Below are 16,838 nucleotides of genomic sequence, written 5' to 3' on the forward strand. Positions count from 1 at the left end.
GCCAAAAGCAAACAACCCAGTCATTTCAGAGAGCCCAGGTCACTTAATCAGGGGCATTAATCCACAGCTCAAGATCCACCTTATTACCATCTTAAATCCTTAGTGTGCCAGACCCTGGTACTTGACACTTGTACTTTGCCCTTTTAGTGACCGGACTTCCAATAGTTCTCCATCTCATTCACTTCCATCTTCCTCTTTAGCCGGCGAAGTCTCTCAATTCTGGCCCCTTGTACACCCTTGTCAGTGAATCTGGCTCACAGATGCCATTTGTCTAATGCCCTCTATTTAATGTCCTCACTGAATTCAGACTGCTTTAGTGAGAAAAAAAAAAAAAGGTTCCATAAGGACTTGTACAGCTGTTCCAGACCTCCTCTCTGTGGCCGTGAACTCCTGAACACCCGGGAGCTTCCTATTCCAACTCTTCAGCAGCCTGAGGGGACCTCTGGCAGCTACCTCCAGCAGCTCTGGCTTCTTTCTCAGTGATTCTTTTATTGAACCTCACCTACAGTCACTCCTGTTCATTATTCAGATTACTAATTAGTTAGTACATGGTGGTAGGCAGAATAATGCCCCCTCCTCCCAAGTAAGATTGCGATGGAAGTAAGGTTCCTAATCAGCTGAACTTAAAATGAGATTATCCTGGATTATCTGGTGGGCTCAACGTAATCATAAGGATCCCTAAAAAGTAGAAGGGGGGGTGGAAGACTAGAGTCCGAGAAAGAGATGTGATGCCAAAAGTGGGGTTGGAGACATGCTACGCTGCTAGCTTTGAGTGGAGGGAGGGAACTAGGCACCAAGGAATGCAGGTAGCCTTTGGAAGCTGCAGAAGTCAAGGAAGCAGTTTCTGTCTTAGAGCCTCCAGAAAGAAACACAGCCCTGTCAGCACTTTGATATAGCTCAGTGAGAGCTGCGTTGGACTTGCAAAGTACAGAACTATAAGATAATCAATTTGTGTTGTTTTAAGCCACCAAATGTGTGGTCATTTGTTATGGCAGCAACAGAAACTAATACACTCATTATGGTTCCCTAACTACCAAGACCAGAGTAAACTTATTACTACTTATAGGAAACAACCAACCTCTCCGTTATCTAAGATTTGTTGCTGTTACCTAGCAGCAGATCTAGAATAAACATGGTTGCTTTCTGTGTCCTGATTAGTACTATGGCAGTCTTGAATAAGAGCCCTGTCTACCCTGCCAAGGCAAACCTGAGCCATGGCAATTATCTACAGATTTTGAAGGAATTAATTTGCAACCTGAATCATCCTGCAGACACCCTCAATTTCTCTGCTTGGCAGGACAGCCTGCACTGCTCCTACTGAAGCTCCCCAGTAGAGCTGGGAAAACTAGGGACAGAGGATGCTCACACTTTCTTTCCCCCACTCCCACATAGGAAAAGAACACCTAGTGGATGTCGGGAAAGGGTGAAGGGATATGGATTGTAATCTGCAATGTGGTGAAAGGAGAAATTTGGTAACATCCAGCCAATGTTAACTGGGCTCCGACGCATGCCTGTCATTAGGCGCTAGCATTCGGGTCTCCCTCAGGAAGTCTTGGTTTGGACGAGTTTTTCCAGGTCCACAGAAGATATGGAATGTGATTGTCTTCTCATCAGTCCTTCTCATTAGCCATCCTTTCCAATTATCACCCATTTCCCAGGGCTTGGTATTCTGAAGATTTCTGCAGAATTTTCCATTCTGAGCAGGCCTGATTCACATAAGAGCCTTGGTCATTACCCAAACTCACTTGCTCGCCTGTCTGTCACTTATTATGAAAGAGGTGATCAGGAGAAATTTGAAGACACAAGATGTCCTCAGTTCCAGTCCAAACTAGAGGCTCTCCCTAAAGCTTTCTGCTCTTCCTCCTCCCTTACTACCCAACCCCTGTAAGAGCTCATTGACTCAAAATATCAGTAACCACCTCCAGAGATCTCATTAAAATTCCATAATGCAGATCTTCATTAAGTCATCCTACATTACAAAAAAAAAAATGTCATCCTAAACTATATCCTCCTAGCTGGCCTCCCTCAGTCCAGTCTCTTCCCAATCCAACACATCCTTTGTATACCTTGCCTCGTATCTTCCCAAACACTTATTAAGTGCTCACTCCAAGCCAGGCACTGATGTAGGTTTCAAAGACACAAGCTACCATAATACAGAGTGATTAAAAGCACATACTTTGGAGACAGTAATAGCACTTGGCGGGCATTGTGAGCAGAGAAGACTGAATGATGAATTCTGATAGTGATATAGAGCCAGACCTTGAAAGCTAAATGGAATATTCCAGGTGAAGAGGAGGGGAAAGATTTCACAGCAGGAACACCCAAGCAAACGCACAGCAGCACACAAGGGAGAGATTTGTGTAATCAAGCAACGGACACCTGATGCTCTGTGCTAATCCTGACAAGACCAGGAGCTCCTTGAGGAGAAGCACATTGGCTTTAGATATAGGAAAGTCATTCATTCACTCATGCAACTAAGCACCTATTTTATACCAGGAACTGTGCCAGGTCCTTGTCCCCATGAAGCTTCCATTCAAAAAGATAATATAGAAATCAAACAAGAACACTTCAGATGAGTTATAAGTGCTATTAAGAACATAAAATAGGATCATATGAAAGAGAGTGACTGTGGATGGAGGTCAGGGAAAGGCACTCTGAGGAGGTAGCATTTGAGTTGAGTCACAAAAAAGCCTGAGTAGAATCATATCCTACACAGAGAAAAGGACAGGAACGAAGGTCCTAAAGCATGAAGGAGCTTGCCATATCAAAGAAACAGAAAGAAAGCCAGTATAGGGGTCCATGGTGAGAGAATGGAGGAGAGGCAGTCAGTGCTGAGCACATTGAAGCTTGGTAAGCCATGATGAGTTTGGATCTTATTCGAAAATGCACCGGGAAGCCACTGAAGGGTCTCAAGATAGGATCAGGCATGATTTGTATCTTTAAAAGCTCTCTCTGGCTGCCATGTGGAAAGTGGACTATAGAAGGGCGAGAGAGAAAGAGAGCAGAGGGAAGTGTAGGAGGATAGTGCAGTAGTCCAAACCAAAGAAACAGCCTAGACTTATGACATTTAGATGTGATGCCTAGAATCTCTGTTTACACCAAGTTACACAATCTCCTCGCTCTGCAACGTCCATCCCCTTGCCCAACACACACACACACACACACACACACACACACACAGCCTAACTAGGACATAGGAGCCTTCATTGGTAATTTTCAATCGGTTGACTATGTGTCCTCCAGGTCATCCCTATTTCCTTTCCTCCCCCTACCCTCATTTCTCTTCCTCCCTATATCTCAAGTGCCCATTTGCCCATCACCTGACTCAGGTTTCATGAGGTCCTACTGTTTCTGCTCTATTCCTTTTCCTCTCCTCACCCCACCACTCATGAAAGTTACATGAACTAGATATAAAGGAGATAATTATTTTCTATTCTACCCCAGAAGTACTCAGGAATTATCAATTTCACAGAGCACTAACAGAAGCTTATGGGTTATTATGATCTTGACAATATAAACAGTACACATTCTGCATGTTAAGGACGCTGTCTCCTCACACTTGTTCCAGCCTATTCTATTCCCCCCCTGCAGCCAGAGAAATCTTTCAATAGGAAAATCTGATCATGATCTCATTGGTGCTTGCTCTCTCATCCCCCCTCCCTTGCTCTCACGCACTTGTGCTCTCTCTCGAACTCTCTCTCTCCCTCTCCTTCCCCTCCCTGCTTAAACCCCTTCAGTGGCTTCCCCTTGTTCCTCAAATAAATCCCAACTTTCTTGGGATGGGCCATAATGGCCCTCAGTGTTACCACCCCCAGTGTATTTCACACCACTCCCCGCATTGCTCTCTATGTCTCCAGCCACAGTGGCCTCCTTTCAGGCCTTCTAACTAGATGTGTCTCATTTCTGCTATTCTCTTTGTCTCCAAGGTCCTTTGATCTCCCTCTTCTCTCAGTTGACACTTTCTCTTTAGATCTTTAATTTTCTTCCTTAGCAAACTCTTCTCTCATCTAAGACCAAGGCTGGAACCACTCAGAGCACTGCCTTTCTTTTGAAACACTTATCACAGTTCATAATAATTCATTTACTTATGGGATTATTTGCTTACAAGTGGTTATTTCTCCCCACACCACCCCCAAAACAGGAAGCTCCGGGGGGGCCAGGACATTGCCTATTTTTGCTCATCAGTGTATCCCCAACATACATGAGTACACTTAGTAAGCCTTAGGAGGATCAGATATGGAAAGATTTTCCAAAAGCTTAGCTAGCATTCCTTTTTTGATGGAGCAAGCAAGCAAGGAATCGTGGATTGTCTAGTGGCAAACTATTACCAGGAAGAAGAAGAAAGAGTCAGTGTCTGATGCCCATTTTGTTACAAACTCAGACTGTTCCCCCCTGCCTCCTTACAGAAACCATCACTGACATCAACATGGTATTTATTTCCAAGACCCATCATCCTTCCCATCATCCTGTCCACACCCCTCCACTTCAGACTTGAACCACCCTCCCTACAATCTCTCTTTCCAGAGCAATAACTAGAACACCTTACTGCACAGGAAAGCGGGGAGTGAGAATTCATTGAGCTACCACCCACTTACTGGTTGTCACACACTAAAGCCTTTCACAAATAACACCTCCTTTAGTCCTCAAAGCAATCCTGTGAGGTAAGTTAAGCTGGTATTACCCATTCCCATTTTACTAGACGGAGAAACTGAGGTTCAAGGAGGCAAGTGACTTACTCAAGGTCACAAAGCCAGTGCAAAGCAGATGTAGTATTTGAGCCTATAGTCTCTGATAGCTAGTCCAATGTTTTCCCTGACATTTGCCACCCCAACAGATGAGTTATCACTTACTTAAATCTGGTTTCCTTATTCCCTTAATTAAACATCTGTTCCTGACCTCTCGACACTTCCCCAGCCCATTTCCCCTTCCCTTCCCAGAAGTTGCCAGCTGTCTGCTTAATGGGATGGAGAAAGTCATCAAGCTGGCCACACTGACGGGGTCTGGTCCCAGCCTCCAGTCTTTCCAGCTCTTTCTCTGAGCCACGGAGGAAGGAGAAGTCTCCAGAAATAAAAACACAAAGAGGAGACCTGCCCCCATCAGAGCAAGGTCCTAGGCCACCCTTCCTCCCACCCCCCACACTCCATTCCAACAAGACGCCGCGAGGCCAGAAGCCAGCCTCCCTCCCAAGAGGGAGTACCCGAGGAGAACAGAGGTCACCGCCCGCCGCCGTCCGGGCTCCCCGGGCCGGCCGCGCGAGGGATGCAGCAGTGATCCGCCGGCGCCCGGGTTCGGCCCAAGGTCACCCTCTCGCGGCCCCGACCCGATCCCCAGCCGCCCGGAGCGCCCCCTGGTGTCCCAGGCGGGCCTCCCCTCGCCCTCAGGGAGTGGCCTGCGGAGCCCGGCTCAGGGGCAGAGGCAGGAGGGTGGGCAGAGGATGAGGAGGCTGAGCCCCGGGGAGGGGCGGGAGGCGGGGCCCTACCTGATAGCTGAGGACGCCGTCCGGCTCGTTACTGCCGGCCGGCATGGCGGAACCCAGCCAGATCTGGCGCGAGGGCTCCAGGCCGAGCGTCAGCAGCCTGCGCGCTCCGGTCGGCTCTGAGCCGATGGCCCGAGCGGCGACCCCTACCCCGGAGCCAACGGTCAACCATCAACCGCCGCCGCCTCCATTGCCACCGGCCCGCGAGGCCTCACCGCAGCCAATCAGCGTGCGGCCTGTGCGGCCAATCAGCGTGCGGAGCACGGGAGGACGCTGTCCGGCGGTACCCCGGGCTACCGAGAGGCGGAGGAGGAGGAGGGAGCCTGGGGAGGCTACCGCTCCCGGCCCGGTTGCCTTGGAAACCGCCCCCCTCCCTTCAGGGGCCTCTGGACTTAAAGGTCCTTCCAATTGCTCGCTAGAAATTGAAAATCTCGTGCTTCTATTTGCGGCTGCACCTGACCCTTGAAAACTGAGAAAGCGTCGGTTTTGTCTAATTCTGATGTTATTACTTAGGTAATGGTTTTCAAATTCTGAGGAAAAGGCCCTTGGGATTGAAGAAGGAAGTATCAGAGGATGAGAGGGAAGGGCCTTCTAAAATTACTCGTTAATCTCTGAACTAGTGGCCAGATGAACGTGCATTGAAGAGAAGCGGGCAGGCAGTGATCAGACCCCCTCCACAGACTCACTATGACTTCTTCTTCTCCCTGGGTCTTAGGTTGCCAGAGAAAAGCATAGAGTTGAGCCCAGGCTGATTGTTGAAATAATTCCACAAAAGCGCTTCCAACTTTTCCGAGAAATGATCGAAGGCAAATTATTATTTAACAACAGTACTACTGATCTGAGGCAAGGTAGACAATCATGAGTAATGCATTCAGTTTGATTTGGGCTTCAAAGCAAAAGAGAGGTTGGCCACAATCCAACCAATCCTCTGTCCCCAAGAGGAGGCAAGGGGCCTTTTGCCTTTCATGCACCGTCACATCAGACTATAGGTGAATCCATATTATTAGAGGGGGAAAAAAGCAGTCCAAATGATTCTTTGCCTCAAAAGAAACTACATTTGGACAACATAGTTGGATGTATGTTAAATTCATATGTCCATACATACCACAACTTGCATTGGCCCTGAAATTTGACAAAAGTTTGTGCTTTAGTGTCCCTGGGGCAGAACCGTATTTCTGATCTAAGGCCTCTGGTCCTGTTTCTGAGCCTTAGCATTCTTTGCCACCGTTTCTGTTTATCTCTTGGCTAACCCTTGAATCCTTGAATTTGGAATTCACTGCCCCCCATTTTCGCCCATCAAAAACCATCCTTCAAAGTCAAACTTAAAGGCTATCTCTTCCAAGAAAACTTTCTTTATCCCACTCTCTCCAACAGCTCTTAGAGATATATCTCCCTTCTCTCAAGCCTCACAGTGCTTCATACCTTTCTTATATTAGTTACCATTCTGTGGTTATTCAAGTACTTTAATTATATGTTGACTTAAACTTATTATAATTTTGTTAAGTGTTTCGAAGACAATTTTTTTTTATGTCCTTCTGTACTCCACAGAACCTCAAAGAATTCTGGGCATATAGAAAGTAGTTAACAGGGCGCCTGGGTGGCTCAGTGGGTTAAGCCGCTGCCTTCGGCTCAGGTCATGATCTCAGGGTCCTGGGATCGAGCCCCGCATCGGGCTCTCTGCTCAGCGGGGAGCCTGCTTCCCTCTCTCTCTCTCTCTCTGCCTGCCTCTCCATCTACTTGTGATCTCTCTCTGTCAAATAAATAAATAAAATCTTTAAAAAAAAAAAAAAGAAAGAAAGAAAGTAGTTAACATATATATGTGCTTTGATTTTTTAAATTTTTTTTTTTTTAGATTTTATTTACTTATTTGACAGAGAGAGACACAGTGAGAGAGGGAACACAAGCAGGGGGAGCGGGAGAGGGAGAAGCAGGCTTTCTGCCACAAAGGGAGCCTGACGTGGGGCTCGCGAGCCCAGGACCCTGGGATCATGACCTGAGCAGAAGGTAGACACTTAACAACTGAGCCACCCAGGCGCCCCTATATGTGCTTTTAATTCCATCAAAAACATAATCAACACCTACTATATACAGGCCCAAATATCACTGAAGATGCGGGCAAATTTAAAATATAATACAAATCTCCAAAGGGCTTGTAGTCTAATCAGAGAAACAGAAGACATGTGAATATGATGACAAGATAATAAAACATAGAATAAGAACCATATGAGTTATGTAGTCAACAAAGATTATAATTCAGAAGAGAAAATGATTTTTATTACTTGGGACACTTCAGGACCGTGACACAGAGGACATGGGTTAAACCTAAATCTGCAAATAATTGAGCCAAGGTAAGGAGAACAAGCATCTCAACTACTGGGGGAAAACAATAGGAATGGGGGTGCCTGGCTGATGCAGTCGGTTGAACATCCAGCTCTTGGTTTCAGCTCAGGTCATGATCTCATGGTCCTAGGATCAAGCCTGGTGTCCAGCTCCATGCTCAGCAGGGAGTCTGCTTGAAGATTCTCTCCCTCTGCCCTTCCCCCAACTCGTGTGTGTTCACTGGCGTGCAAGTACTCTCTCTCTCTCTCTCTAAAATAAATAAATCTTTTTTAAAAATGGGCACCAGGGTGACTATCTGCCTTCAGCTCAGGTTGTGATCCCAGGGTCCTGGAATCGAGGCCTGTGTCGGGCTCCCTGCTTAGCACCTGCTTCTCCCTCTTCTCCCTCTCCTCCCACCTCGTGCTCACTCATGCTCCCTGTCATTATCTTTGTCTCTCTCTCTCTTTCAAATAAATAAAATCTTTTAAAAATAAATAAAATCTTTAAATAATAATAATAGGAATACACATGGCCCATTCAGAATAGTCATGATTTGAGCCAAAGCAAAAAGTTATAGAGAAGACCAGTAGTGAAGTACAAATTAAGGTTTAAAAAAACAAACAGGGGCACCTGGGTGACTCAGTTTCTTAAGGTTAAGCGTCCAACTCTGGATTTTGGCTCAGGTCATGATCTCAGGATTATGATACAGAGCCTCCCCCCACCACCATTGGCTCCAAGCTGAGCCTAGAGCCTGCTGAGGATTCTCTTTTCCCCCCCTCCCTCCCACCCACTCAGGTACACGCTGTCACTCTCTCTCTCTAAAAAACAAAAACAAAAAAACACCAAAGGCCACATCCTGGAAAAACAGCTAATTAATTCAGATTTTACTTTTCTCATATAATAGAAAGACACTGCTGAAAGTTTTGGAGAACACTTCCATGTACCAGGACCCGAGCTTTATTGTATAAATGCATTGTGTTATGTAATGGTTATAATACCTCCATTATTTCTCCATTTCACTGGTAAGAAAACGGGGGCTTAGGAAAGTTTAGCATCTTAATGTCAGGCAGTCATGTAGCTGGGCTTTGGTAATTTATTAATTCAAAATACATTTACTGAGAACCTATGTATTCAGATTGCATGTTAGGGAAATAACAGTAAAACAGGGTCTTGCCCTCTTGAGCCTCACAGGCTAGTGGAGAGATAGTAAACAAGTAAATAATTACAGATTATGATGGCTGCTAGGAAGTCAGTAGCAAGGTCATGTGATAGAGGTTAATTGGCGTGGGGGATGGGGTGAGCTCCTTTAGATGGGATGATCTGGGAGAGCTCCTCTGAGGGGGTGAGTCGAGGCTAAGTCTGTCTGATTCTAGAGTTCTTGGCCACTATTGCAATCCTGCCAAGATCTGCCACTGGGGCAAGGTGGGATACAGGAAGGAAAGCTGGGCAGGGGGTTCAAAAAGAATGACTCTGGCAACAAGGTAATTCAGGAGAGGCCAAGGGTGGTGTTCAAAGAGAAGGTGTGTCTCGAATTCCCCAGTCCCCAGAAAGATAGCTCCTAGCCATGGGAGTGGGCATGAGTGGGCAGAGGAGGGAGTGGGCTAAGGAGATAAAGAATGCCGGGAGCTCGGGTGGGTCTATTTTCCACCACTTCAAATGTAGAGAAAGTCAGAACTTCCGGCCCTTGACTCCAAAGTCGAGAGCCCCATCTTCTGGTTTATTGTGCAAATTACAAAAGTAATTAGGCCACAGAACCAGCCTCTGAGGCTGCCTGAGGCAGCCATTGGAGGTGCAGCAGAAGACACGCTCTCCCTTCGCAGCACAGTTTTGGTCTCTCCTTCCCAAAGGAGGCTGGCTCACTTGGCTCCATGCTCCAGCCTCTGATGCTCTCTAGATGGCTTGGAAACTTGCAAATATGCAGCTCTCAATCTAGCCAGCAAGCAGGCCCTGGAAGAGCTGGAAGAAGGATACCCAGCTGAGGACACTGCCTCACAATGATTATTCTTCTAAAGAAAGCAGAAAAAACAGATAGTGGAATAGAATGCAGAGCCTCCTGATGCCTGTACAGGATGCTTGGCCCAGAAGGAGGCATAAAATGCACAGGAAAATGCAAAGTATCCATAGAAACAGAGACCGCACTTGCGTGCACACGTCAACAGGGAGGCAAGGAGGCATGCTACGTGGGTGACCCCAATCCTTGTAACAACTTTATGAGGTAGGTTCCATCATCCCATCCCAAATTAGAGATGTGACTTGCCCTTGTCACACAGTCAGCACAGTTAATAAATGACCACTCTGATTCCAGAGGACGCATGCTTAACCACTCACAGCCTCCCATGGGTCTGTCTGGGGCTTCCATCCTTCCCTAAATTTTATAAGCTCCGTCCTGTCCTCATGGCTTCCAAATGTGGCAATCCTTCCAGATTTTGTCTCCAGATCTTTCTCTAATACCAGTGGTTCTTAAACTTTGGGGGAAGAGTGTCTGTCTTGAACCCACTGGGGACACGATAAAAATCAACTCTCTTTTCAGGTAAGTACGCGAAGCCCCAAATTTTGCATTGAATTGTAAGGGAGTGTTCACAGCCTTCCCAGGGAAGCACCAGGCACCTTACATATATTATCCTTAAATATTGGCTAAAAACCATTGAAATTCTTTTATTCAGCAACAAGAAGGCGAAAACACAAGAAACTCAAAATGTCTGAGCAAATGTTCTCATATAATTGCAACCAATCTTTTCATCAAAAGCATCTTAATTTCTCCATTTTACTGTATCCCTTGCTCCATTTAAACTGTCAAAAGAGCCTCCAGAACAGAGATTCTAGTCTTTCCTTGCTATTAAGTAGCTCCCAATTCCCAGCTGCGTCGTCTACCTGATTTTGTTCTCCCCCACCCTTCCTCTTAATTACACATCTAAACCTAAGGAAAGGTTAGAGGAAAAGGCTTCAGGATCCGAGGGAAGACTTAATTAGGGCTTGTTGGTGCTGCCTTCTGGGAGCATTTCCTGTGAAGGGAGGGGAGAGCCAAAATTCTTTGTCAAGCTAACAAGGTTGTGCAGGTGCAAGATTTGCCTTCAGCCCTTTGCCAAGTGACAGCATATCCAAAGAGAATACCACATGCAATTTCTTTGGGCACAGCAGGCTGATACACTACACATCACAGGGAAGAACAACAATGCGTCACAAAAACCGACTCCTGACTGGGAAAATCATTCCCCCTCCATTCGTCCTCATCACCATCACCCACAGAAATTCCCTAGACTGTACTCATCCACACCTTGTTCCAGACTAAGGAAGGCTGTAGTAGATGGAACCCACATACGATGGCAAAAACCCACACTCTGTCTTCTCCGGAATCACAAGGAAAGATATTTGGACAGAGGCAGAGGTAAGGGGAAAGACCTACAGAGGAAGCAGAACACAAGAGAAAAGCAGCCCTTTGAGGAAAGAAGCCTTCAGACTTTCCAGATCCAGGAGGGCAATCATTCAGGATTTTGGGAGAATGGGTGTTAACCAAGAACCATTTGCCAAGCCCTTGGTATCAGATCCAAACACCATTTGTATTAATTAAATACACCTATCTTATCCGTTTCTAACCAAACCTAGTCCTGCCCCGAGATCAGGTGGTTTCATTCTACATCTTATCTGCTTGGGCATAAGACCTCTTGAGCTCGTTAAGCGATGTATGGAAATCTTTCCTTCACTTTTAGCTGTTATGCCTAGGATATTCTTAAGGGGGCAGCTCATTCAACACCTCACATTTATATAATCCCTATCCCCTTAACTTTTTTTTTTATCACTTTATCTCATTTCCCTTCAACGGATCTGTAAATGTACACAGAACATTTGTTAGACTAGGAAGCTGAACTGTGGCTGGAACAGGGACTTGCCCAGGCCAGTTAATAGAAGAGCCGGGTCAAGAACTACTAATACTTTCCACTTCATGGTGTGGCTTCCTAGAAACATAATCCCACTCAGCCACTTCCTGCATAAAATTGAACTGATTTCAATTGAAAATGTGCCTCTCCTTTAGAATTGACATGAACTCCCCATAGCAAAAGCCCAGAGTTCCTCCTCTGTTACCCTTTCCCCTCAGATGACAGTTTCATATAATTTCCATTTTGGAAAGCTTGTCAGTGATACCCAGTCATTAGTTTACTGAACAAACTTTCATGAAAATAACTCTTACTGCTTCTTATCTCTAGAAGCACGTTATGTGGCATAGATATAAATTCGGTCCAAGCTACTCTTACTCCCTGGGAAACATCCCTTGAGGTCTTTCATTTCACAGTTAATAAAAAAGAAACCCATTCGGACATTTGGGCTGGCGCAAAAGGGAACAGACATAGAATTTGAATGTATTTCCCTGGTTTATCTTTTTACCTCTAATCTTTTGCCAAAGAAAAGGCCAGCCTCCTCTCTGGTCTTTACTTACAAAATGTAAGAGAATATTTGCTAGATTTACCAAGAACAACCAGAGCTATGAGATGGGCAGCCAATGAATAGCAGAAAAAAGAGTCCAACCTTAAAACAGATATAGAAACAATCAGCTTTGTTTGGGATAGGCAAAATGAGCTAAGGTTGGGACCCCTGGGTGGCTTGGTTGGTTGAGCAGCTGCTTTCCGCTCGGGTTGTGGTCTTGGGGTCCTGGGATTGACCCCCATGGCAGGCTCCCTGCTCAGTGGGGAGTCTGCTTCTCCCTCTCCTTTTATCCCTCCCTCCCACCCCCCCCCCAGCTCATGCTTTCTCTCTCTCCTTCTCTCAAATGAATAAAATCTTTTTGAAAAAAGGATTGTCAGAAGTGACTTAAAAGACCATAGACCAGTTTTCTAGCCAGTACAATCCTTCTTCACAACATTTCAGAGAGCGGGCCATCCAATTTCCCTGGATACTTCCAGTGACAGGGAATTCACCTCTGAACGAGGCCACCTGTCCCATTCCAGATTTAGTTTGCCTCCTTGAAACATCCATTTTTTTATTCCAGGTGTTCACTTCTGTAGTTCCAAAGGGAAATCTGCTTACTTTTCCCCACGACAGCCCTTCAAATACTTGAAGTTTGTGATATCTCCTGATATCTCCCCTTGTTCTTGTCTTCCTTAAAGGGCACGAGCAGGATGGGATTACTGTCTCCAGCAACCTATTTGCATTCCTCTAATTTTAGACTACTAGGAGAACTTCCAGCAAAGAAATACAGAATTTAAAGAGACTTCCACCATGGTTAATGTTTGTATGTGGTAATGGTTTGTGGGTTATGTAAGAGATAGTTCTTAGTCTTAGAAGATGCATGGTTCAGTGTTTGGGGTAGAATATATGGTGTCTACAGATTACTTTTAAATGATAAATCAATATAGGCATAGAAACAGATATGTCTAGGTAGAGAGGAATAAAGTAAATATGGCAAGATGTTAACAGTTGTGGAATCTAGTAGAGGCTTTACAGATGTTCATTGTCCTTGTTTTTCATATTCTCTCTGTATTAGAAAATTTTAACAATTAGAAGTTGGGAAGTAATTATATAATTGTTGAATCACTATGTTGTACACCTGAAACTAATATAATATATCCACTACGGTTTTTAAAAATATTAAAATCACACTGTTCTCTCTCTCTTTTTTTTAAAGATTTTATTTTTAAGTCATTTCTACATCCAACCTGGGGCTCAAACCCACAACCCTTAGATCAAGAGAACAGTCACACGCTCCCCTGACTGAGACAGCCAGGTGCCCCCAACACATTGTTATCTCTTCAATAAAACAAAACAAAACTTTTCCTAAAAAAAAAAAAAGAGAGAGAGAGAGAGAGAGAAACAGAGAAACAAAAAAGGTGGGGGAGACCTCCATCGAGGCGTCCGGGTGGCTCAGTTGGTTAAACATCTGCATTCTGCTCAGGTTATGATCCCAGGGTCCTGGGATCAAGCCCCACATCGGCTCCCTGCTCAGTGGGGAGTCTGCTTCTCCCTCTTCCTCTACTGCTCCCCCACCCCACCCAGCTTGTGCTCTGTCACTCTTGCTCTCTCTCAAATAAATAAATAAATAAAATATTAAACAGAAAATTAAAAAAAAAGACCTCTATCAAACAGGCAAATTCCCAGGCCAGTAGACACTACTTTAGGACATTTCTGCCCTGAGCTGGTCAAATACCAAAAGTACAGATTGGCCCCAAAATATAAGAATCGTGCCTAAAGGAAGATGACTCAGTTTTAAAGAAAAAGGAAAGGCGAAAGCATGCCACATAAGTGAAAGAAAGAAAGGGGTGAGAGGAAGAGGAAGGAATAAGGAAAGGAGAGAATAAATTAAGGAAGAAAAGCGGGAAAGCATGATCTTACCTTCTGGTAATACAGATTTCAAGGCAAAAATTACAGGCACTTCATAACAGTAAAGATTCAAGCCCTTGAAAACATATATTTTTTGTTTTCAAAATACAGAGTTCAATATATATCGATTAGATCAATCATATCAATTGTATTACTCAAGTGTTTATCCTTATGTTTTATCTTGTTCTGTCACAAACTGAGAGGAATAAAAGAAACTCTTATTGGGGCGCCTGGGTGGCTTAGTGGTTAAAGCCTCTGCCTTCAGCTCAGCTCAGGTCACGATCCCAGAGTCCTGGGATCGAGCCCCGCATTGGGCTCTCTGCTCAGTGGGGAGCCTGCTTCCCAACCCCCTCCCCCCACCTGCCTCTCTGCCTACTTGTGATCTCTGTCAAATAAATAAATAAAATATTTACAAAAAAAAGAGAAACTCTTATTATAATAATGTGTTGATTCTTGTATTTCCAGAGAACTTCATTGTTATGTAATTTGGTTGCACAGGTATTCGTTAGATCCCCAGAGTAAAGTACATCTTTCTCTCTCTCTCAAAATGAATAAATAAGGGGTGCCTGGGTGGCTCAGTCATTAGGCATCTGTCTTCAGCTCAGGTTATGATCCCAGGGTCCTGGGATGAAGCCACGAATCGGGCTCCCTGCTCAGCGGGAAGCCTGCTTCTCCCTCTCCCACTCCCCTGCTTGTGTTCTCTCTCTCGCTGTGTCTCTCTCTGTCAAATAAATAAATAAAATAAATAATAAATAAAATAAATATAAATAAATAAATAAAAGTCCCTCTCTCCATCTGCCTCTGCCCCTCACTTTCCCTCTCTAAATAATAATATAAAAAAATGAAACTACAAAAGCTTAGAATCAAAAATATTTTATTGATTTAAACAACATATAAATGTGAAAATGAAAATAAACGAATTACACATCACACTCAAAAAGTTAAAAAAGGTGGGGGTCACCTGTGTGGCTGAGTCAGTTAAGCATCTGCCCTCAGCTCAGGTCATGATCCTGGAGTCCTTGGGATTAAACTGAGTGTCCAGCTTCCTGCTCAGCAGGGAGTCTGCTTCTCCCTCTGCTCCTTCCCCACCCCCAGATTTGTGTTCTCTCTCTATCTCTCAAATTAATAAATAAAAGTCTTTTTTTTTATTATTTAAAAAAAGAACCACAGAAAAACTAAATACTTCCTAAAAGAGTAGAAGCTATTAGGTGAGAAAACAGAAAAACAATAGAGCTTATAGATACATTCAAGAACTTTTCAAACTATATCACAAAGCTATAGCAATCAAGACAGAATGGTGCTGGCATGAAAACAGATACATAGACCAATGCAACAGAATCAAGAACCCAGAAATAGGGGCGCCTGGATGGCTCAGTGGGTTAAGGCCTCTGCCTTCGGCTCAAGTCATGATCCCAGGGTCCTGGGAGCTAGCCCCGCATCAGGCTTTCTGCTCAGCAGGGAGTTCTGGTTCTGCCTGCTTCTCTGTGATCTTCGTCTGTCAAATAAATAAATAAAATCTTTTAAAAAATAAAAAAGAAGAACCCAGAAATAAACTCATGAATACTTAGTCAACTAATGTTTGGTAAGAAAGCCTAGAATAAGGGCACCTGGATGGCTCAGTGGGTTAAAGCCTCTGCCTTTGGCTCAGGTCATGATCCCAGGGTCCTGGGATCTAGCCCCGCATCAGGCTTTCTGCTCAGCAGGGAGCTGCTTCCTCCTCTCTCTCTCTCTGCCTGCCTCTCTGCCTACTTGTGACCTCTCTCAAATAAATAAATAAAATATTTTTTAAAAAAAGAAAGAAAGAAAGTCTAGAATAGGGGTATGTGAGTGGTTCAGTTGGTTGAACAACCAACTTTTAAGTTCGGCTCAGGGCATGATCTTGGGGTCATGGGATTAAGCCCCACATTGGGTTCTACCCTCAGCACGGAGTCTACTTCTCTCTCTCCCTCTCCTTCTACCCCTCCCCCTGCTCATGCCCATGTGCTCTTTTCCTAATAAACAAATCAATTTTACCAAACAACAACAAAAAAGCATAGAATACTCAATGGGGAAAACAGTCCCTTCAATAAATGCAATTGGGAAAACTGGATATTCACATGCAAAAGAATGAAAGTGAACCTTCTACACCACTGACAAAAATTAACTCTGAATGGGTTAAAGACTTAAATGTAAGACCTGAAACTGTAAAACTCCTAGAAGAAAACATAGGGGAAAGTTCCCTGACATTGGTCTTCAGCAATGAATACTTTCGATATGACACCAAAAGCACAAGGAACAAAAGCAAGAAAAACAGATGGGACTATGTCCAACAAAAACAGCCTCTCTGTACAGCAAAATAAATTATCAAAATGAAAAGACAGCCAATGGGAGAAAAATTTCCCCAAAAAACTAAAAATAGAGCTTATGGGAATGGGAGAAAATATTTGCAAACCACGTATCTGGTAAGGGGTTAATATCCAAAATGTATTATAAGGAACTTATACAATTCAATAACAAAAATAATAATAATAATCCAATTTAAAAATGGGCAAAAGACATGAACAGATTTTTTTCCAAAGAAGACATACATATGGGCAACGGGTGTATGAAAAGATGCTCAACGATACTAATCATCAGGGAAATGCAAAGCAAAACCACCTAAGATATTACTTCACACATGTTAGAATGGCTATTATCAAAAAGACAAAAAATAAGCGCTGGTGAGGATGTGAAGAAAGGGGACCCTGTGTACCAT

At 44.3% G+C, this 16,838-nt stretch overlaps 1 protein-coding gene across 4 annotated transcripts in view; it reads right to left on the reverse strand.

Annotated features, from left to right (window-relative positions):
* The window catches only part of SLC4A8 (solute carrier family 4 member 8), a 102,162-nt gene that overhangs the window by 66,449 nt on the left and 18,875 nt on the right, over positions 1-16,838 (reverse strand). For 2 of the 4 annotated variants that reach the window (XM_047740664.1, XM_047740663.1), the window contains exon 1: positions 5,480-5,708. The exons of 1 other annotated variant lie outside the window; for it this stretch is intronic. In XM_047740664.1, the coding sequence (XP_047596620.1) occupies positions 5,480-5,524 (45 nt within the window). In that variant the 5' untranslated portion in view covers positions 5,525-5,708. Of the gene's footprint in view, positions 1-5,197; positions 5,280-5,479; positions 5,709-16,838 lie in introns of those variants that run through there. One more of the 4 variants, XM_047740667.1, reaches the window with a different exon arrangement.

This window comes from Lutra lutra, chromosome 8 (assembly GCF_902655055.1).
Source record: "Lutra lutra chromosome 8, mLutLut1.2, whole genome shotgun sequence".
NCBI classification, from domain to species: Eukaryota; Metazoa; Chordata; class Mammalia; order Carnivora; family Mustelidae; genus Lutra; species Lutra lutra.